Raw genomic sequence first — 22,647 nt, forward strand, 5'->3', positions numbered from 1 at the left:
AAAGCTTTTATCTTTGCTCTATGATTGTATTGATTCTTACAATAAGACAGGAAGGCATGACCTACAGTATATTTTTATATAGTCCAATCCATTATATTAACAATATGGTTAGTCCTCATCTGACATTTCACAGTATGGTCAGCCATTTTGTTGACTCACTTGTGTGTATCAGACTTGTAGTTCCCCAGGAGGCCAACAGAGGGTGAGTCGTGGTGATGTAACCATAAGCGTTGAGATGTTCCTGTCCTCACTGATATACCCTTACTCCTATTTTAGTCTGTGTCTTAGCTAGTCCTCTCACAGGTTGTATGTCCCTTGTCCAAAGTCCTTGTTGTGGAGTAGGGGATGTTAGCTGTGTTCTGCCTAACCCTTTGCTGTTCTCTCACTTGCACTTCAGAAAAAAGTTCTCCAGTGTAGTTTGAAAGAAAGGGGCCTTAAGGTTGCGCAACTCTCTTTTGTCCTCTACACGTGTGCACAAATCCAGCTAGGCTACACTCTGACACAATGTCATGGTAGTGTGAAGTGAAATGAATTTACATTTTTCAATATGACAGAACTCTTTATAGGAAACACTGTATGCATATTGCAGGCTCCATTACGCGGCACACAAAGCAAGATTACATAAAAGGATCTATAATCACAACTGAAACTGCCATAACTAACAGCATGTGTGTGTATACTTGGCAGGTAACAATGATTTTTTTTAAAACACAGACGTCGCGACGGTTTAAATAAGCAATGTCACTTTTACGCTTTCAGTAGCAATCTTTTTGGTGTTGGTCAAGAAAGCAAAAGTGAATAATGAGGGTCGACTGCACTTAAACCCTGCTAGGCTAGGTTTCGTATAACCCCAACAAGATGAATCAGCTAAAAGCAGCCACCAGTAAGGAATGACAGACAGGGCTTCTCTTTCTTTCTTTCTCGATCTCGAATGTCAGTAAAAACAACAAGAACAAAAAGTTCCAAATCAGGGCAGCTGAGGGCGCAATATTTCAAATAAATAAATTAGACAAAAAATATGAACCGTGACAATGAAGGGATTATAGTGACAGCTAATTAAAGGTGGGGTATGTAATTTATTTCAGAAACACTTTTTGTTATATTCCATGGAATGCTCTTAACATCCCGATAGCAATGAATATATTAAATGCTTAATTTAATATATTGGAAGCCGTAGTGCTGTAAAAAGCACGACCAATCATTTTAGCCGGCCCGGCTAAAGTAACTGGATGGCCTACCTGCCTGTCAGCCTTCCATCTGTGCACAAACTTATCTCGTGCCCTCATTGGTCATGTGCGCGTTCGTGTGTGTTGGAGGAGGGGCTCTGTAAGGAAGTGGCAGATTTTTTCCGGTTGTGTATTTTCAAATTCTAGCGCACTCCAGCTGGTTTCTCCAAAATTACATACCCCACCTTTAAGAGAAACGCTTCTTTGAATGTCGCATGATTCATTTCAAGTAGGGTCAGCTTCCACATTGACTGCCTAAATAAAATATATGTTTATATTATACAGTCATATTACAACAAACGAAAGTGACATTAGCTCTGCCTGCTAACATATATGTACGTAGCCTATATCTTTTATTTAATTTCTTTTTTTGCCATTTTAATAAAGAGCATACCATGGTATAACAGTAGTTTTGATTTCTCCACATTAGGGAGGTTTAGTGCTCCTGTACAATTAATATAACTAGTCTTTACTCAAAAACACTTCTAAAATATAGTGTTTTTTGATTGATGCCTGCAAATCAATTCTGTCCAAGTGCGTAATGTCACCCACCCAAAAATGAAATGTGGAAGTTTGTCCCCTCCAATATTTTTTATGTTGACATGTCATAAAAACGAACTGACTCCCCTTGACATTGAGTGTTGAACAGAGTCCAAGGGTCCTGGTCACTGAACTCCTCATGCTTCCTGTTGCTCAGTGAACAGCTGCACATGGCTCATGAGCGCATGCCAGGTTTTTGGTAGTTCCACATCCTCTCCGCCATTCACAGTTTATCTCCCGTAGGTCTAATGAGAAAGAGCTAGTACAGGAACCATTCCTACTATTATATCAAGAGAACATTTGAAAAATAACATATATGAAAAAAACGTATTTTTTTTTTTTATCCAATAAAATAAAAATAATGCCAGTTAGATTGATTTTCCAAATTTGATTGCCCACACAAAACATGATTTAGGCTTTCATACTGAAAAATGCAACAGAATGCATTAGGACATCCCGGTATTCATGTTTACTTGAATCTGTAAACGGGCAAAGGTCAAAACCAGGTGGACAGTAAGACCAAAAGCCTTTCCAAGAGGGGGCGGGGCGCAGATGATCAAACCATGGAGTAAGCAAGCATAATAAAGCTGTAAAACAGGTAAGTGGAGACAAGCTTGCATATGTAGGCCTACTACTGGGCTGATTAGGGAAATGGGAAGCCGGTGACTAAGTGGGTGGGAAGGTCAGGTGATTTGACTTGCAGGAGAGTTGGATAGAGAGGCGAAGTCCCTCCCCTTCCGGTTGAGCTCCATAGGACCTTATTTCGGAAAAGTTATGCATTGAAGTCAATGGAGAGAGAAAGATTATCTTTCGATCCCGTTTGAATTGTGCCACGAATTACACATATGATGTTTGTCAATTTAAAAGATAATTTTACAAGTCAAAAAAATAAAAATGTGTCGTAAAACTGTGAAGTAACACTTTTTTTTGTGTGAAACCGCTCAATGAACTACATCTCCCGTCTCGCACCACACACCAAGACAGCCGTCACGTTGGCACATTTCACTTCTTTCTTTCAGAATGAGGCGAAAAGTATTAAAAGAGGTGAAAATCACTACAAGTATGGGCATGTTGACAGCTCTACATACACAAAAGGGGAGTTAGTCGGTTCCGTAAGAGCCAGCATGCGGGACCGGGATTCTGGGATTTGTAGTCTTTCTAGTTGCGTATTTTTCATAGTCTTATATTTCAACAGTTTTATGACAAACTGTGACTTTTTTTACATGGAAATTATTATTTAAGATTGACAAACATCATATGTGTAATTCGTGGCACAATTCAAACGGGATCGAAAGATAATCTTTCTCTCTCCATTGACTTCAATACAAACTTTTTCCGAAATAAGGTCCCATGAGTCCCACCGGAAGGGGAGGGACTTCGCCTCTCTATACTGCAGGGCAGGAGGGAGATGCCAGATCTGAAATGACGGGGAGATTTATTACTATAGAGCAGGGGTGCCCAATACGGCGATCGACCGGTCGATCGCAAAGGTAGTGTGTGGGTAGATCGCATGGAATTGAAAAAGAAAAAAAGATATTTTTTTAATTTTAATTTTTTTAAAGTTAGCCTATTATTAGGGATGGGTACCGTGCCCCGGTATTAAACGGGCCCCGGGGCTGAATTATTAAAGACGGTACCGTTAAGCTCAGACGTTATCGGTCTTTTTATCGGTACTGAAGACATGTAAAAAATATATGTCATATGTATTATTGCTACACAAACATTATATTGCGGTTTTAGTGTCGCCAACTCCGTTTCAAATATGCAAAAAGACTGCAAAATGCGTCTATGATTATTTTTTGTATTTTTGATCTTTCCAATCCAGACGAGAGATCTCTTGCGGGGCAGTTTACACACACGCAGCTGGTATGCAGCAACACACACACACGGAGGAGATGGCGGAGAGAACGCGCTCCGAGGTTTGGTTAAACTTTACCTGTCTCGATGTGGACAATGCTCGTTACCAAAAGAGTTTATCATGTAAGGGCGGTAACACGAGCAATTTGTCTAAACATTTAGCAAAAGTGCACCACATTCAGACGGAGAAATGCACCGTTTTCGACTGTCTTTCTAGTAGCTCTGTAGCCCCATCCACGAGTAACTTTTCCACGTCAGGTATTATGTATGCTAGCAGCAACACAGAGAGTTAACTCAATTATACAAACATGGGTTAATGATTAGAGGTAACTGAGTTATTTATTTTGTTAAAGTTTCAGCTATTGTGTTTACAATTCTGTCATCAGATTATTTATGATTTGTTAAAACATTGTTGTTTCTTTTGATGTGAAATATTATGTATTTAATTTAAGTAAAAAGCAATGTTAGTTTACCTTATTTTTTTCTCCAAAAGAACCGATAAGAGTACCGTTAAAAGATCGGACCGATATGCGGTATCGATAAAAGTAGTAGTACCGTTAAAACCTTAACGATACCCATCCCTACCTATCATCCATCCTTACTATGGCATTTGCCACTTGATTGACGTACAGGTAAGCCAGTCTGTATTGTGCCATACGGGTTCATGCAGTTATGAGGGGGCCTCACCTCCTCATCTGAAGCGCAAATGCGGCGTACTATTATGCGCTTATGCGGCGCAATTAGTGTAAGCGCGCCACAGTTTACCCCCCCCCCCCCGCCCCGCACGCTCGCAACACAGATTGGGCAGGTAGGTAGATCTTTTGGGCTTGGTCAATTTAAAAGTAGCTCCCAAGCTGAACAAGTGTGGGCACCCCTGCTATAGAGTAAACCAGGGGTCTCCAAACTTTTTTCTCCGAGGCCCACATATAGAAAAACATACGAAGGGCTGGGCCACTTACTAGAGGAGAGGTATACTGCCTCATAAATTGAGTTCTAAGTTAGCAAAATCAATCAAATGTAGGCAAATTATGCTTTATACTTGAATATGCTTTAAGAAAAAACAGCCTACATCACAGCTCTCCAGAGGGTTTAATTTATTTGGTTTGCAGCTCATTCCTTAAATCAGAAGCCTCGGATTGCTCATAATAAGAGGAAATATGAAGGGTATATTTCGAGCTGGTTACGGAAATAAGTTATTAGGCTTTTTTTTTATCAACTTAAATTTGTTAGAACATTTTGTAAACTTTAATGAATGGCATTGTACTTTTTGAATTAGCTTAGGGCCAATTAAAAATGGCCTGCGGGCCGCATTTGGCCCCCGGGCCGTAGTTTGGACACCCATGGAGTAAACAAAGCAGACAACTGAATAAAAAGGAGCTTGAAGGAGTGGTGACAAAAAAATGATAGGTGTTACTTACCACGTCCTGGTGTGTAGTTGTGCCACCTTCTGACCAGTAAGTGTAATTACTGTTTAGTAAGTAACCAGGTAAGGTTTAACACTGCCTATCAATATTAATAGTTTTTTTTTGCTAAGATTTACTTAATGAGAAAACAGGAGTAGTATAAACAATAGGTGTCTTCCTCTCATGATGAATGTTTTTTGTGTAGATAAAAATTTGCTGAATGTTTTACAAAACCTTTGCAAAAACATATTTTCCGTTATCTCCCATTTACAAAAGATGTTTACATCTTTAATCTACAGTGTGCAACATTTCGATTTCTATGTATGAGTGGATAATTTAGAAAAAGCTGTTTTTTTTAAACGTTTATTGAGACAAATATATAACAATTTAACAACATTTTGTCTATACAAGTCTCGAGGTCATAATCAGTACATCCAAACAGTTCATCATAAAAAGAAAATGGCTGATTCAGAAAAAATGCTTGTGAATCTGATATACTATGGCTATTTAATGAGCACATAGCAGATAACTGAGTGACAGTGAGTGTAAGGTCAAGGCCTGATAATGACCCCTTGAAAGGTAATTAATAAAGTGTCTAATGGCGCATTTCCATTGCAGCGCGTAGCTCGCTTTAAGCGTGCCGTGTCGTGCCGTCCCCTTTTTTGGTTGTGCTTCCACTAGGCCTCGTTCCGGCGCGGCACGGCGCGGGGCCACTTTTTCCCCTCTTTTCTGGCCCTAGAAAATTGTGGTTCTATCGGGGCCAACAAACAGGGCTGAGTCGGGCTGAGTATGCTAAACTAGAGAGAGGAGCGCTGGCAAGAGGGCTAGAACTACAACAAGATGGACATATTTGACCGTGATTTAATTGTAATACACGTTTCAAAATGATGCCGAAGTAACAACATACTGATACCGGTTAGTAAAAACCATGAATTAATGCTTTGTCAAGTCTGCAGACAGACGGCAGGCGAAAAACCTTTTAAAATTCGTGTTTTTCTAGATGGAGATTGGCTAAGCTAACGCAGTATATGCCCCGACCGTCCACACTCACAACAACGGCCTATACAGACATAAATTAAGCAGCGACTGTATTCACCATGACACAGGCAGTCTGTGGTGTGTACTTGTTTAACTTTTGTCGAGTTTCTGAACATATATAAGGAGCTGTGAGCTCTGAGTGCTCACAGCTAACGGCTGTGTTGTGTTTCTGGATTTCTCATTGAAGATGACGTCACGGCTCCGCCTACACTGCGTTACTACCCAGTTCCTAAACTGTAATGGAAGCGCAGCATGAAGTGAGTCGGCCCTGTTAAGGCCCAACGCGGCCAAGCCGTACCGAGCCGTACCGAGTGTGGCCGAGGCCGACCGTGTAGTGGAAATGCGCCATAATAATCTGCCCAAAAATGCGCAGGTTTCTTAGACAAATGTAACGGACCCAAAATAGAACCCTGAGGCACACCCATAAGACATGGACGTATCTTCCTAATGGGACCCATAGGTTTCTGAAAAGCCAAAGTGTAGCTGGTGGATCATCACCAGAGCTTAGCGACCTGTGACGACACCCACCTGTAATTTGACATTAAACCAGAATGGAATTTATCAAGACTGTCGGCAGTCAGAAGATGGATGGCTTACATCTGTTAATGTCATGAATTTAATTGTAGTACATTTGTAGTTGGCTGTGCTCATACCCGATTCGTCAATATGGTGTTTTCTATTTATTCATTTTTTAAGGTTGGGTGTGTTACGGCTGTATGTGTTTCCTGTTTCCTTTTACATCAAGTTCTTCTACCAAGATGTGCTGCAATGTTTCAACGAGGTGCACCTGGAGAAGAACAAGCTTAAAAATAGGAAATCTGAGTTTACACAGGCTGCAATGTTGATCAGTGAGATCACTGCAGTATAATTATTTCAATTAATTCAAAATGAAGTTAGATCAGGGGTGGGCAATTATTTTTTACAAGGGGCCACTTCAGAAACTCGAGCTGTGTTGGGGGGCCGAATCAAAAATAAGTTGAACTTAATTCTGCTCAATATACCAATACTGAAAAGGTGTTTTACAGTGCTTTTGATTTTTGTTTTTCAGTTCATTTTACTTGTTCAGTGAGAAAAATCCAGTCTGTCTTGGGCTTGAACAAGTGCACGGAAATCTGGTTCAATGTCTGAGGTGGATATGCGAAGGACAGCTGAGAGGTGATCATCAGTGATAGAGGATCTGTATCTGGATTTGTTGAACTTCATCACTGAGAATGTCTGTTCACATATGTAGGTAGATCCAAAGAGGACCATCATCTTCTGAGCACGTCTCCTGATGTGTGGAAAGTTCTCCTCTTTCAGGGAAGAGTAAAACTCAGGCAGTGAGACTGACCTAAAGTGCTCTGACAGAAGTGTGTCAGACTGCAGGTCAATGAGTTCAAGCTGAACATCACTGGGTGCATCATCCACATGGCATGTAAATGGGGAAAAGATCATGTTCATTTCATTCTCAACTGTTTTGAAGTCTTTAAATCGCCTTGAAAACTCACCATGCAGTGCTTCTAACATGGATGAGTACCTCTGGAGGTGATCAGCTGATGGTGTGGCTTCCTTCAGTGTTGGCAAGTGCGTGAGAATGTTGTCCTCCATTTGGCTTGAGAGAAGCTGCAGCTTTCTCATGAAAGCCTTCACTGCACTGTACATGTCATGCACAAAAAGGCCCTTGCCTTGCAGTTTGACATTTAGTTCACTCATTAGTGCAGTCACATCTACAGCAAAACCAAGGTCTGCCATCCAGTCTGCATCTGAAAGCTGTGGGATGTCGTTTCCTTTCTTCACACAGAAGTCTTGAATCTCTTCTCTCAGGTCCCATACTCTTTTCAGCACTTTGCCCAGGCTGAGCCACCTGACAGCTGCATGGTAGGGTATGTCACGATGTTCAGTCTCACTTTCCTCCAAAAGTGCAACAAACTGTCTGTGATTCAATGCTCTTGCCCTGATGAAGTTAACTATTTTAGTTACAACATCAACAACATGGTTAATTTTTAACACTGACTTACACAACACTTCCTGATGTATAATACAATGCAAAAATACCTATTTCTGCTCAGGGTTAATTTCTGTCACTTTATCCTGCATTCTCTTCAATAGTCCAACATTTTTCCCTGTCAGATTTGGACAACCATCCGTTGTCACGCCTGTCAGCTTGTCCCATTTCAGTCCCAACTTTTCCACACATGCATTTACCTCCGTGAACAAATCACTCCCTGTTGTTGTACCTTTCATTGACTGCATGGCTGCCAGCTCCTCCGTGATTTTGAAGTCTGTAGTTATCCCACGTAGGAAGATGAGTAGCTGGGCAGTGTCACGTACATCGCAGCTCTCATCCAAAGCCAAGGAAAAAAAGTCAAAGTTGACCCGCTCTGTTCTGCAGCTGAAGCTCCAGATTTCCCGCGATGTCCTCAATTCTCCTCGTAACAGTGCGTCGGGAGAGCGGCACTTTCTCAAATGCCTCCTTTTTCTCCGGGCATATTAGTGTCCAACAAACACTCCTTAATGAACTCTTCGTCCGAAAACGGTTAACTTTTAAGACATAACTCGTCTTGACAGCTGCATCTCTGGATGTGGAATGTTTTGTGAAAATGTGTTGTTGGCTTTGCAGCTTAGCTAGCAAAGCATCCGACCCCTTTGCCCGCTCTTCCTCAGACAGGTTCTTGTATTTATCTGCGTGTTTGGTAGCATAGTGGCGACTCAAATTGTACTCCTTGAACACAGCGACCTGCGCACCACAAACTAAACACACAGCTTTACCTTTCACTTCTGTAAATAAATACTTAGCGGTCCATGTCTTGTTGAAAATGCGGCATTCAGTATCGATCTTTCTTTTTTTTCCCTTAGCGGACATTTCGAGGACTAGCCGGCCAGCATCACTCGTAGCTGTTACGGCATAAGCGTTTACGTAAATAAATAAAAAAAACAGCAGCTTCCTTTTCAAAATAAAAGCAACACAGTTAGAAAAGTATTTACGCCATGCAAGCAATACAGCTGTGTTGCTTTTATTTTGAAAAGGTTGCTGTTTTTTTTCATTTTGTTGTAATTTATGATCAACCTCACACGGGCCGGCCAAGGCCGGCCAACGGGCCGGATGTGGCCCGCGGGCCGTAAAATGCCCACCCCTGAGTTAGATGAACTAAAACCCAATCTGTCCGCTACTGGTTCATGTAACCGTATTCCAATATCGTGGCTCTTCAGTGAGGTATTCTATAGCTACTACTACTTCTGTATAAAAAATAATATAAAATACATGTACTAAAGAAATTCTGTATTAATATTTGAGAAATGAATGAAAACAGCTTTAAAAAAAAAAAAACATGGGAATGTGCTTTTATTAAATAAAGAATAAATTACAATAATAAGACATTAATGTATAAATACCTCAATATAACACTGAACTTTTTTATCAATATCAATGTGTCACAGCAACTTTGAAAAAAGAGGTTATTAAATAAATTACGGATAGCGGTTTATTAGTTTAGTTACCAGTAGTTAAGACCTCATCACACACTCAGGAATATTTGATAAGTTTATGTAAAGTTGCAGTGATATGTGAGGCAATATGGACACAAGCATGCACACATTAACACTTTCAAATTTCTGCTTGAAATCTTCCACTGCACTAAAACCACAGACAACTATTATCAGTTTGTTGCAGAAGTCACACATCAAAATCGCACAAAAGTGTATGGTCATTTAAAATGATAATAAAGCTTAAAACAAAAAGAGTTTGACAAATATCAAAATATTTAATTTGTTGTAGTTTTGGCATTGTTGTACTGTACTGCAGGCAATGCATGACAGAACAGTATAAATGTTGAATTTGTGAAGAAAACTTGGTAAACATGTTAAATTAATTCATTTGGAATAATTGCGCCCACACTTTGAGCACAGACCATTCGGGAGAAAATGTTAAATTATTTGTAAACCTGATCTGGAGAGATGTATTAGTTTTCACTGAGAGTGGAGGATTAACACTCTATAAACTTCATCAGGAAATAACTCTGGACTGTGTACGAAATAAAATAATAATCTCAGCAGTCACTCATTTTACATGGAAGAGTGATGCCCCCTAGTGGTGAACAATATGAATTTGATTTTAAAATGGCATTGACACAAATACTGGTCACAGTACAGAGCTCTGCAATGTTTACAAAAATCTTTGCAACACATAATAATAATAATAATAATAATAATAATATTTAATAATATTTCAAATGTTTTCTGTTTACCAAACATCAGGTATACTTATAACTCTTTCATTTTTATTTTGGGCCAATATCATTTTAATGAATGGCCAGTGGGAATGGGGAAGAGCAAAATGCATTCAATCTACAGAGACAAACAACTAAAAACATGAGCAAAGGTGTGTGGTTTCAGAGACTTTTAGATTGGTATTAAAATGAGATGCACGTTGTCCAATTAACTGTTAAAAAAGGGCAAGTCTTCCCAAATCCATGTAAACTACTGCTCTGTTCTATACTTTATATATTGTTTAAATATTTTGAGAAAATCATTTAATTTGTCTAAATCAGACATTGGTTGCTTCACACTACTAAAACTTAAAAATGTGCCTCTCATTCATAAAATAATGTGGCACTTTCTAATCTTATACAACCCGTATGATAACAAATTACAAGGCATTGGCAGTCAATAATTGTTAATTTTATAATGGCACTAAGTTATCTGTTTTTGGACTGCCCCCCCTTTCATCCAAATGTTCATAGGAATGACTTTGTAATGAAATCAGAGGTGTTTGATATGTGTTTGTTGGGGAGAAAGTGTAGAAGACGATGGGTGGAGTTAGGAATCGGAAGAGATTACATGAATGAACGACACCAATTTTTCAAGCATGCAGCAATGCCACAGTGACGATGATAACAATATTTGTATGTAGGTTCATCCCATCTGTCTCACGCTGACTGACTACAGGTTGCTTTCCTGGGTGTCATTGGAGGAAATGGGGTGGAGACCTCCGTTCGCGTTCAGTCTCTTGGCACGATAGGTTTCATAGTGAATGTTGTGAGTGACCTCCTTCAAATCCTGGAGGTGAGACCTGAGAAGAGAGGTACAGGAACACAGAGTAAACTGTTACTCTTCGTCTAGTGATCTTAACATTATGCCCACTGCAAAAGCATGACTGGACCCATGAAGCAATCTGAACCAAAGAGATTTGCCAATATTACATGTACAAGTATACCATTAGCAGCAAAGAATAATCATGCAGAATATATACAAGTAAATATGCTTATTTTTGCAACATTATGTCTCACAGCTGAAATTATTTGTTGATCAATCGATAAGTCGATCGTCAGAAACAAAGTCAGCAACTATTTTTGGTAATCGATTTATAATTGTAATAATTTATATACCCAAACAAGTCCTAGTCACAACCTCTTAGATGTTGATATTTTTGAAGACTTTACCTTAAGCTTTATATACCGAATAATTATTTGAGCCTTAGTCAAAACCATGTCTTTAAGATACTTTATTATGGACCATAACATTATATCTCCTATTGTCTCTAATTTCTCCCTAAGTCCAGTTTCTTGCATTGTGTCGGGATTTCAATAATACATATAAAAGACTGATTTACCTGATCAGGAAATCCCTCAGTTGAGCAAACTCACAATGATTGGGGTTTTCAACTGCAACAAAAAACACAGATAGAATTAAAGGTCATATGACACCATTAATAACATTTCTAAATATTATGATAGTAAATGTTGCCTATTAAGAAAGGTCATATCACCCACCTTCTACTATGCCCCACGCTGTCTTCCTCCCCAGAACTCGTTTGTTATTCACTGGATATTCTTTGTCGCTGCCCACTACAGCAAAGGGCATCGCCTCCTATGGACAGAGACATTTCAACACGGTTCAGTGTATGGAAGAGATCTGCACAAAGTTTATGAGTCAAAACAAATACACATCACGCCCCAGTGCCCCGACCTTCAGTTAAATGGCGCAGTGTGTGAGAGAATGAGAGTGAGTTGGTCAACTGAGTGGGAAAGTTAACTTCTTGGATAATTGTGTGTGAGTGTGACAGAAAGAACTGAAGCACTTACTCTGATCTTATCATTGTCACTCTTGTCCTCCATGTCCTCATCAAACTCTTTTTGTGGGTAAAACTCAATCCCAGCCATCTCCAGCTCCTTCCTTACCTACAGCCAGGAAACACACATCTGTTAAACATCTTCCTGTGAGCCTGTCTTCAAATCTTCAATCACTCTATATAGGGTTGTTATAAATAATCCAATATCAGCTAATAGCGCTAACTCTAACCTTAAAAAAATTTGCTTTTATATTTTCCAGGTTTCCAGTAGGTGCAAAAGATCAACATCAACTTGGTTACTAATCATTGACGTATCCCAAACTGTGAAGGAAACCTATTACACTGAGCACAAAGTCAAACGAAAATAATTCAGTTTTTGTGTTTTTTAAACATTGTAAGGGATAAAATTCGGAAAGTGGAAATAAATGGAATATGCAATGTTGTTATGGCACATTTTTTATGCAATTTCTTTTCTCCAAGGATATCTGAGCAACACTTTTCAAAGTTAGACCTAAAGTTTTTTATAACCCTTGCAGTGTCTTTTTAACGACTTGGGGGCAAGTCTACAGATAAGCACGCAGTCTACAGATTATTGGACAGTCAGGATGGATTTGAGGATACTTACGATTATCCCAATAATATTATATTGATATATATATATATTTAAAACTTATTTAGAGTATTTCTTATCCTGATGCCCAGCACTGATCATGACATTTTTGAAAAATAAACCTGTCTCTGAAGTGAAGAAACAGTTTCATAGAAAGGGACTTTATATCTTTTACATTTTTTTGAATACTATAGGCATTCACTTTGACATATAAATACAAACAATTTATTCCATAGCAACTCACCCGCTGTTTGAACTCCTGTCTCTCCTCAATGGTCATTGAGTCAGATTTCGCAATCACAGGAATTATGTTGACCGAGTGACTCAAGCGCTTCATGAACTCAAGGTCGAGTGGACGGAGACTGGGACGTAAAGACAGAGAAGGAGAGTGAGTTAACAGGTAGATTTAGGAGCAGTGATTTCCCAAAGGACATTAACAACAGGATCAGGATAACATAGTACAAAAGGCAAAAGGATATATTTGTCATGTTTTATACATCTACCTTTCCCTAGCTGACATTTGAAAAGTGGGCTTATCATTGAACAAAGGTTGTGTCCCAGTTCTTGTTTGCCTGCATACAAAACATCCTGTCCGTCTCAATTACTCCTGTTAAAAAGGATCTGATACACTGGCTGTAATACACAGAAGACTGGAACCATTTACCCATTAAATAGCAATTTCACAGATGTCAGCAGCTAATTGTGAGGTGTTTAGAGGAGAGAGTGTTGTTTGTAATATAAATGAGCTCTCTAGATTTGAGGCTTTGGCTAGAGGTAGAGCTGGTCGTACACTTCGATTCCAGGTTTCTGGCATGTCCAATTGTTCTGCGCCGTGTGATTTGTTCTGCTGTGCTTTTGAAGGCAGGGCTATCGTTGTGTGACTGTGTGTGAACGTTGATTAGACTAGATGATGAGTGGTATTGCACCATGTATTACAGCCTTATATAAAGGTGTGGATAGGTTAGTGTTGATATGCAGTGTTACAGTGCTTTAATTGACCAAAAATCCTGTTGCTGCTTTATTTGCCGTTAGATTACCTTAAAAATACTTTTTGGATCAGATACTTTAAAATGTATTCAGCGATGACTTTATTGTCTGGTTAAGAAAGTTGAACTCACGAGCGTCCAGTCGGAGTAATGAAGAACAGACAGCAGTGCACCCTGGTGTCAGGGATGCGCTTCTTTCTGGTGATGTTGACCTCCTCCTTTAGGAACTTCTCATACTGCTCATTGATGTATTTGGAAATGGGCTCCCAGCTGTGGACACGGCAGAAGAGGTCAGCTTGAGAGAACAAGATTACTTGAGCAAGAAAAGAGAAGAAGGCTTAACTTGAGTATTAACATTCTTAATATAGTTTTGGGGGAACTAAATGCATTGTCGCATTTTGTGAGGTGAAAAGGAAAATGAAGGCAGTAATGATGATATTTACAAGGTTAAAATGATATAGAAGGAGTTCAGAAAACCCACCAGTTGTCGTTATTGATTTGGTCTCCAAAGCCTGGAGTGTCGACGACTGTCAGCTTCATCTTCACACCACCCTCCTCAAGGACTTTAAAAAAAAACAAAGACACAAAGAAATGAATGCTTTGTATGTGGAATTCAGTAAATGCAACTGGTGTGTATTATTTCAACATATTGAACCGATTCGTAGTTTAGAAAAAACTGACAACAGCATTCAAGCTAGAAAACAGCAAACAATGATCTGATCGAGATATTTCTATCACATCAGCTGTGTCTCTCTGGCAACGTCTCTCTCTGGCAAGCGCATAATGATGTCAGGTCACTGTCTACTGCAGGCGATGTGTGCAGGATCATGTCAAACTGTAGCACCAAACCCCGAGCTCTGTACGGTTTGACATATCCCTGCTGCTTCCCTGGTGCTGGAAAATCTTTAGGGAGGTACACGACAGAATATATGGAACGGCTTTATGTAATAGGATACAGACAAAAAGGTAACTTCGGATACAAATAGTGTAAATTGGGATTATGAGAAGGATTCTAATTTAAAACACCTATTCAAATAAGAAATTATATTCTACCAATCTCATATTCCCACACATTAGTTGACTTTGACTTGACATTAAAACACTGTCAAGTCTGACTTGATGGCGTATACGGTAATTTAAACATTATTTAGTATGTAAAGCAGAAGAGGGGAACAGCACGGTATCACAGTACAGCGCCAGTCATTGCAAAGCAGAATGTTTTTCCAGTTGCTGAAGATTATTCTTTTTGCCAAAAGGCATCAAGCGTGAAAAGATAGTTTCCTAGGAATTGAGAAAATCGCTTCACATTTCTGGTCCAGTAAACATAATACAAGAGAAACCTGGTAAAGCGCATGTAGGTTAATTTAATTAAATGTATTGTGTTCTGCTGCTGCTCAAAGTTAATATCCAGCAACACTAATGTGCCAAATGACTTGAGTCCTTGAAAGAGGACAGAACTGTCACAGCTGGAAGGCAGAACTATCTCGGCACTGAGATGTTGTTTTCTGCCTTACAGACAAAATAATGATATTATTAATGAGATATTTCAGAACTTTTCTCTTCGTTTTGCATATACTGTATTAAGGTATTAGGTTGACGAAAGGACAGTGATAAAGTTATATTACTTTGATATCGTGATAAGTTTACTATGTGGCTGACTACATGTTTTGACAGGTAATCATTGATTGAATCCGAATACATTTTTGAAGGAACCCTCCCTGCTTCTCCTGTCCTAGATGCCATAATGAGCTCAGTACGGCAGACTGCTCATACTGAAGAGTCCCCGACCGATTTCATAAAGAGCATGCAGAGCTGTCAGCAACAGCCAAGGATTTGATACTAACACTGGGGGAGGGGCGCTAAAGTCAGATTTGTTTTAATACTATACACTGTGGCTTTACATAGCAATAATCTGCACTGTATTATAGGTAATTATGATATCTGTTTGAAATCATAAATCATGGCTGATTTATGTTGCTCAGTCTGGTTTATTTTAGGAGAGCTTGTGTATTGTGGAAGAATATCACATCATGAATATTGTATGACAGAAACTCAGTATTGAGTGAAACACGTCTGTTTCCTGGCTGTGATACATTGTAAGCAAACCACAAATTCATGTTTACCTCTTTGTGTCAGCAGGGGTCATTCATTATTACCATGGGAACAACACTTTCAGATCAGACACTGTCTACACCAGACAGTGTCTGATCTGAAAGTGTTGTTCCCATGGTTATGGATGAAAACTTCTAATGAGGTGATCTGTACCTTTAAGGAACCATTAAGTATATAATGTCTTACTATAATCTCTCATATTTGAGCAGATTGGATTTTTTTTACCAACTACAAGTACACAGTATATGTGTTAGAATAATATCTAGGATTAAAATCAACATGTCTGTCCACAAGCACTGTGTCACAGAAAACACTTCCTCAAAGTCCCAGACATTACACTTATATAATTGATGAATATGTGTGGAGTAAAAGCTGTCAGCGATCCAGTAGAAATCCATACGTGTGAGGAACAGTCTGTACTTGCTGATGACTCAAAAACATTTGTCATGTAACTTCCTGCCTTAATCTTTTAGATTTGGTTTCCTTTCTTACTAATCACCTTTCAAAGCCCTGTTTCATACCGCGGGCACAATACAATTCTGCAAATCCAGCCTGTTTGAACTGAAACATAAACACAGCATAAGAAAAACTAAGAAATAGTAGAATTTCCCATCCCAGATTATTACTGAAATCTATTCAGCTGATCCTTAAACAACGTTTTGTCATCTGTCAGTGATTTGTTCACCACATCAGGCTGATCATTTATTACATTTTTCTGAATTTCTCTGACCATTTTTGATATGTGAGAACAAATAAATTGATGTTTATGACCTAAATAAATGCCGTTTAAGTGCCTTTTCCTTTGCATACGGCTTAATATTGCTGCCTTTCATCCCCCATGGAGGACATGTTGAACAATACAAAGTGTTCAATAAGCTTTCTTCTCCCAATTCAAACCCTTAGACAGCAAAGCCTTTTTTGTATTATTAAGCCAATCCTCTGAAAATTAGCCCATTAAACCGTGGTGTCAGTTCAGTCCACACTCCGACACATAGAGTGTTAAACCTCTTGCACTTGGAGCAGAGCTGTTTGCCATCGTGATGAGCAGATTCAGAGGCAGCGTAGGTGTGTGTTTCACACCATACTTCTTGCCTTGCTTTAGACAAGACCAAACTCTGTCTGACCTCTACGCTCTCACACAGTGGGACATATTGTAGCAATGTGTCCAAAGGAAACTTCATTTTCAGTACCTTTGAAGGAAGCACTTGCTGTGACCACTACCGTAATCAAATCATCAAAGCTATAAAGTACCTGCAGAAGGCACAGAAGTTGGCCTTCACATCCAAACTCATCTAAAATAAATGGCAGGCTGACTTGGCAGCTGTCAGGGTGACTGTAAGTAGGTTATGTGGGGACGAAAAACTCGGTCAAAGATCTCTATCAAATTAAAAGCTTCTATAAATGTCTGGCTCTAAAGAAAGAACAAAAGCTCTCTCCTGTACTCACCATGAGACACTGCTTTGATCTCTACAGTTTTGGGGATCTTCTCATCACGAGCCCACCCTGCGCTCCTCCTGCTCACCTGGGACTTAAACAGGGTGTTCACCAGAGTTGACTTTCCAAGACCGCTGTGACCTGAGATAATAGGGGAAAGGCCAAAGAGGAGGTTAAATCATGGAAGAAGAAAGGCAGAAAATGTCTAAATATAATGGAGGAATGTAGGTTACTTGCTTTTCTCCTAGAATGGGACAATGTGTAAAAAAGATTCATAACATTTGAGCTTTCTATTCATTCTGTGACTTACCAACAACCATGATGTTAAAGTCAAAGCCTGTCTTCATGGTTTTCTTCCTCATCTGCTCAATGATGGTGTCAATACCAATGTATCCCAGCAGAGTGGATCCCCCGCCCGAGCTGTGGGACCCTCCGTGACCGTGGCCTCCGTTGTGTGCGGCAGTGTGACCTCCGACATGGCCCGCAACGTGGCCCACACCATGACCAATATTATGACCCACACTATGGCCGTGATTCACAATGGGGACAGGAATGGCGCTTGGAGGAAGCCCTGAAACGCTGCCGCCTCCTCCGATACCCGGGCCCTGGGGTGGGAAGGGGCTGGAGGGGGAAGGAGCTCCCACATTTGGGGGCTTGGCGGGGACAGCTGGTTTGGGTCTCACTTCTGGAGGAACTACGTCTGACATGTCTAGAGAATAAAAGAAATTGAGGATATATATTAAATTGTAGCCAATGATAACACTGCTGCAATAGGAAGTAGGTCAGAGGGCGATCTGAAGCCGCTCCCTCCTTTGACTTGTTCTACATTAAAGAAATGGGTTGTAGTCTTAAAGGGTGCGTTCAACCAAATGGCAGAAAAATTATGTTTCCATGTCCATCTAGCAACACATCTAGCTAACCCCTAACTTCATAAGAGAGGTATTTTCTCTGCACGCTGGAGAGCTAGAACGATACATTGGTATACTGTACATATGAGCTGATTTGAGTGTAATGCAGTTCAAATGCAGTTACATCTTTTAAATATGTCAACTGTATTATGTATCTGTCATTTAGGTCTATGATGCACCAGTGTGTCAGGTTAATGTAGTCATTAGGCTAATTGTAGGATAAATCATTTCAAATAAACATGAGTTATGGATACCTGAAGGAATTTGATCTAATAACCATTATGTATGTTTGTTTATTAACTGGCCCCTGGCCCCCGGCAAAGCACATTAAGCATCCTCCCTGCTTTACAAGAAGCAAGCGGTGCAGGCAGATGGTAACAGTAACAGGCATGAAGATCACCTCAGTGCTGCAGGCTGCACACATGGATCTGCCTGCTGCCATGCTTAAAGTCAGTGCATCCACAATGGAAGACACACAGTACAGATGATACAGGTCACTGACACTGAGGCAGGGGCTGTCACTTTGATTCATGTAGCTCTGCCCCCTCTCTGCCTCCATACACAGTCACAGATAATGAGACAACATAATTATTTCAGCATTAATGGTGTGTTACATACTGCAAGCAAATCACACTTGTTTTAGGGTGAAACATACAAAAGCTGCTTCTGAAATGAAATCTACGACACGTTATTTGGCCCTCTAAAAACCGTTACTGTCGTCATACGTCGCCACGCAATTCGCGGGTAATGTCCACCCACACTGTGGCTGCATAATGCTGACCATATTGTTTCTGGTTTAATACAACACACGAGGTTAGCTCCATCACAGTGTCGACCTCCATTGTCTGCAGTCATGCTGGATGATAACAGCTAACGGCAGCTCCGCGTTAGCTGCTAGCCGCTGCACACTAACGGTACCAAAGGGCGGTCACACTCACCGACTCCCGTTCACTTTCACCGTAAATCTGCTTTTAGTTGACTGCTGAGGGATTCTCGCTGTGGGTCCAAGAGGAGATGATGGTGTTATATCCAAACACAGAGAGATGAGCAGCGGTCATGTGATTATAGTACCTCTCTCCGAGCCGAGCCCCCCTTTACCGTTACCCAGGCGACAAGAGGAGAGGGTGTGGGGAGATGCAGCGCGCATGCGCAGTGTCACTTTACTTCAAAGGGACTTCTGTCAGTGATGCAGGCTATTTTTAGGAAACATTTAAGATTGCATTATTATTTTATGGTCAAAATTCGGTGGGGAAAGTAGAATTCAGATCCTTTACTGAAGTAAAGGTGCTGTTAACAAGTTGTAGGGGTATTGCTATTTTTTGCACTAGCATGCAATAATTCCCCTCTGAAATGTCATGGAGTTGAGAAGGAACAAAAAGTACCTTAAATTAGTACTTGATGATTATACCTGAGTAAATTACATTATATTCAATGTTACTTTCCACCATTGGACTCAAGTTTGATGAAGCATTACCTTAATGTAAAAATACTCCATTTCTTTATTTCACCAATAAGGCATGTAGACCTGTATCTCCTGCACACTTAATTGGGTACTTAGGTTCCTTTTTTCTCTGTCTTGCTCTTTCTTTGATGTTTTAAAGCCATTCATTTGTAAGTTTATTGTATCAGGCCATCAGCAGCAGGACCTTATGTTGATGCATTATTATAAATTATACATTATCATACCTTTTAATATTGTAGCTGGTCTGGGTGGAGCTAATTTAACCTGATTTTGTAGTTTCATTTAAAACAAATCATCAAATTATAACAACTCATCAATTATATATTTAAAATTATATATTTAAAATCATAATCTGCCAAATAACTGTTGCACATACTAGAAAGTACATTGGTTTCATCTTAAATGTAGTGTAAGAAGAAGTGCAGAAGTCTAAAGCAGCATACAATGAAAATACTCAAGTAACATCAACGTGCTTCATTATTGAATAAGTGCTCAAGTGACTATTTAAATAAATTTTTAGATAACCTAGTAGCTCAATGTATCTTTAGTAAAGAATCACCACAACAATGTTTCCCTTTGAGTTATGTTTATTCCTCCTGACTTATCTTTTTATTGTCCAATATCTATTCGATCTCCATGACAACTGAGCAGACCCCATTAGCTGACAAAGACTGTGATATAGTTGACGGCTCCAGAAATAGTTTGTTTTATTAAATAAATACTGCACAGTTTCACCGGTAGGGCCTATCAAAAGACATTCAATTGATATGACAATCAGTTTTAGTTGGACCACAGTATGCAATGTTTGGCAGTCTAATGTGGACTTCTTTATTTATACTAAGTGGTTTTTATTTAGTTTTATCTCTATCTTTTAATATTAAAACATGATATACAGTGGTATAACTTAGCTTTAACTAACAGTAAATACATATCTTTTGCAAGTGTTGTCAAGTAAAAGTGCTACAGGGAGAGAACATCACAGTTTACCTCTGAGTTTCTCCCCTGTCGTTCTTATTTACTTTTCCTTTCTGCATCATTTCTTTCTGTTTGTTTGTCTCTGTGGAGGGCTGTATGTCCTCCTGGACGAGTCACTTTGATAGAGTCTGCCAACCAACGCTGTCGCCTCTCTTCAGCATGTCTGTTACTCTACTGATACGGAGCGACGTCACAAATCCCTCTGCTGTCCTCTTTGACCAAACCCCCTTGTCTGACTTTCCACCCCCTTAGATAGAACATTATTTACCTCTGAAAGGATCAAACAAAATATAAAAGAGTCTCTGCCATGTGTGCTTTGAGAGATTTCTTCACTCTGTTCAGTTAAGTGTTTTGGATGTCTCTGTACTCACCCACGTAGACTGACCCAGGGTAATACATGGTGACATAATAGGGGTCCTCTGGCTCCTCCATGATAAACGCTCTGCCTGCTGGTGGGTAATCTGGTGTGTGTGAAGAGAAGGCTGTTGTTGTTGTTGCCTGGTCTGGCCTCTGGTACGCTGTGTGCTGCAGCGGCAGGTCAAAGACCCCCTTTGATCTGATGCCAATACTGTTTGTGTTGAATGGGCAGTATTTCTCTGAGGGGTATTCTAGCTCTGCAGGCGTCCCATGAAAGCCAGATGGTGCAAAAATATCCGTTTGATTTGACACGCCTGTGACACAGAGGTTCATCTCTTTGTGTTTGTGTGAGATAGTATCAGGTGTTGAAAGGATTGTTTTTGATGTTGCACACTCAATAGAAGCAGGTCCGGAGGCCTTCTGTGTCTGAGGTGCCACCAGACATGTTTTAAATTGATTTAAACTGTGAGAATCTGCTCCACGATCAATGTCTCTTGACTGGCAGCTGTAATCCTTTGAAACACAGACGGACTGATTTACTGGGAGTGGATCCTTCCACCAGAATCTGTGTTTCTGACGAGAGGCCCTGGTGGTTTGTGGAGAGAGTTTAGATACATTTCCTGTAGCTGTCTGTATGTTGTTTTCTTTTTTAGGTCTCCTGAGATTAGACAGAAATGTTGCATCTACTTTTGTGTCTTTGCTCAAGTCAAACAGTCTTCTCCTTTTCTCAATAGTGGGTGACTGATTGGGGAGAGGCTCTGTGGAAAAGGAGATTTTTGAAGTCGTTGCATTTCTGTCAGAATACTTTAGTTCGTATTGTTCATTGGAGGCGTAATTCCTCCTTTGAGGGTAGTCTTCTGTACGCTTCCTGTGAAGGTTCAGGCTTGACTGAGTTGCCAGCACATCAAACGCTGACTCTCTCTGAACAACTTTAGCTAACCTAATCCCTTCAGACTCTGACAGAGACGTTTGTGTACCTCTCGCTCCACTTGGCAAACATTCCTGTTGCTTTTTGATGTTTGGCTTTGGTTTGGGGATTGAAGTATTGTCTATATTCCTGGGTGGAGGCTTTGGTTTATCTTGAGCAATGTTTTCTCTTTTACTTAAACCAGCATTGCCTTGCATTAGGCAGGAACTCTGAGAAAGGGCTACTTGTGTCTTGGACTCAGAGTTAGTCTGATGTCGGGATATGGAACAAGCTGTTCTTAAGGCAGGATGAGTAAAGTCCAGTAAAGCTTCTTGGTCAAGAATGTCATGCTTCGCCTCATCTGAAGATCTCTGTTTGATGGAATCCGGCTCCACTGTAGTATTCGATATGGTAATCTGTCTAGCACGTCTTTCTACAATGACAGGAGATGGCGTCTTACCTCCTCTGCTATCTAAACTCATCCCTTGGCACAGGGAGGTCGGGGATGGACTCAGTCTGGGAGTTGGGACAGTCAGAGTTGGAGATACACTCAGTTTAGGATGAAGTTGTTGCAGGAATAATGGAGAGGGATCTCTGAACTGTGAGGCAGGGAGATGAAGAGAATCACTTGGCTTTGGTTTCAGAGTGGGAGAGGAATTTGGCTTTGGTGCAGGGACAATGGAGATGCTCGGCTTTGCAGAAAAAATTGGAGAGCTGCATGTTTTGGGCTTAGCTCTTGGGAGGGTTGAAGCTCTTTCTCCATGTTTTCCCTCTGAATGCAGACAT

General features: G+C 40.1%; 1 protein-coding gene across 1 annotated transcript; it reads right to left on the reverse strand.

The window, feature by feature from the left end:
- Positions 1–9,372: 9,372 nt before the first annotated feature.
- On the reverse strand, positions 9,373–19,268 carry sept3 (septin 3). Its single transcript, XM_034129223.1, has 10 exons — positions 19,099–19,268; positions 17,563–17,961; positions 17,265–17,393; positions 14,188–14,269; positions 13,839–13,976; positions 12,965–13,082; positions 12,124–12,219; positions 11,812–11,908; positions 11,652–11,703; positions 9,373–11,111 (listed from the first exon to the last, which is right to left on the reverse strand). The coding sequence occupies exons 2-10, from the start codon at positions 17,957–17,959 to the stop codon at positions 10,982–10,984; spliced, it is 1,239 nt and encodes a 412-aa protein (XP_033985114.1). The 5' UTR covers positions 17,960–17,961; positions 19,099–19,268; the 3' UTR covers positions 9,373–10,981.
- Between the last annotated feature and the right edge of the window lie 3,379 nt (positions 19,269–22,647).

This window comes from Trematomus bernacchii, unplaced genomic scaffold, assembly GCF_902827165.1.
Source record: "Trematomus bernacchii unplaced genomic scaffold, fTreBer1.1, whole genome shotgun sequence".
Taxonomy (NCBI): domain Eukaryota; kingdom Metazoa; phylum Chordata; class Actinopteri; order Perciformes; family Nototheniidae; genus Trematomus; species Trematomus bernacchii.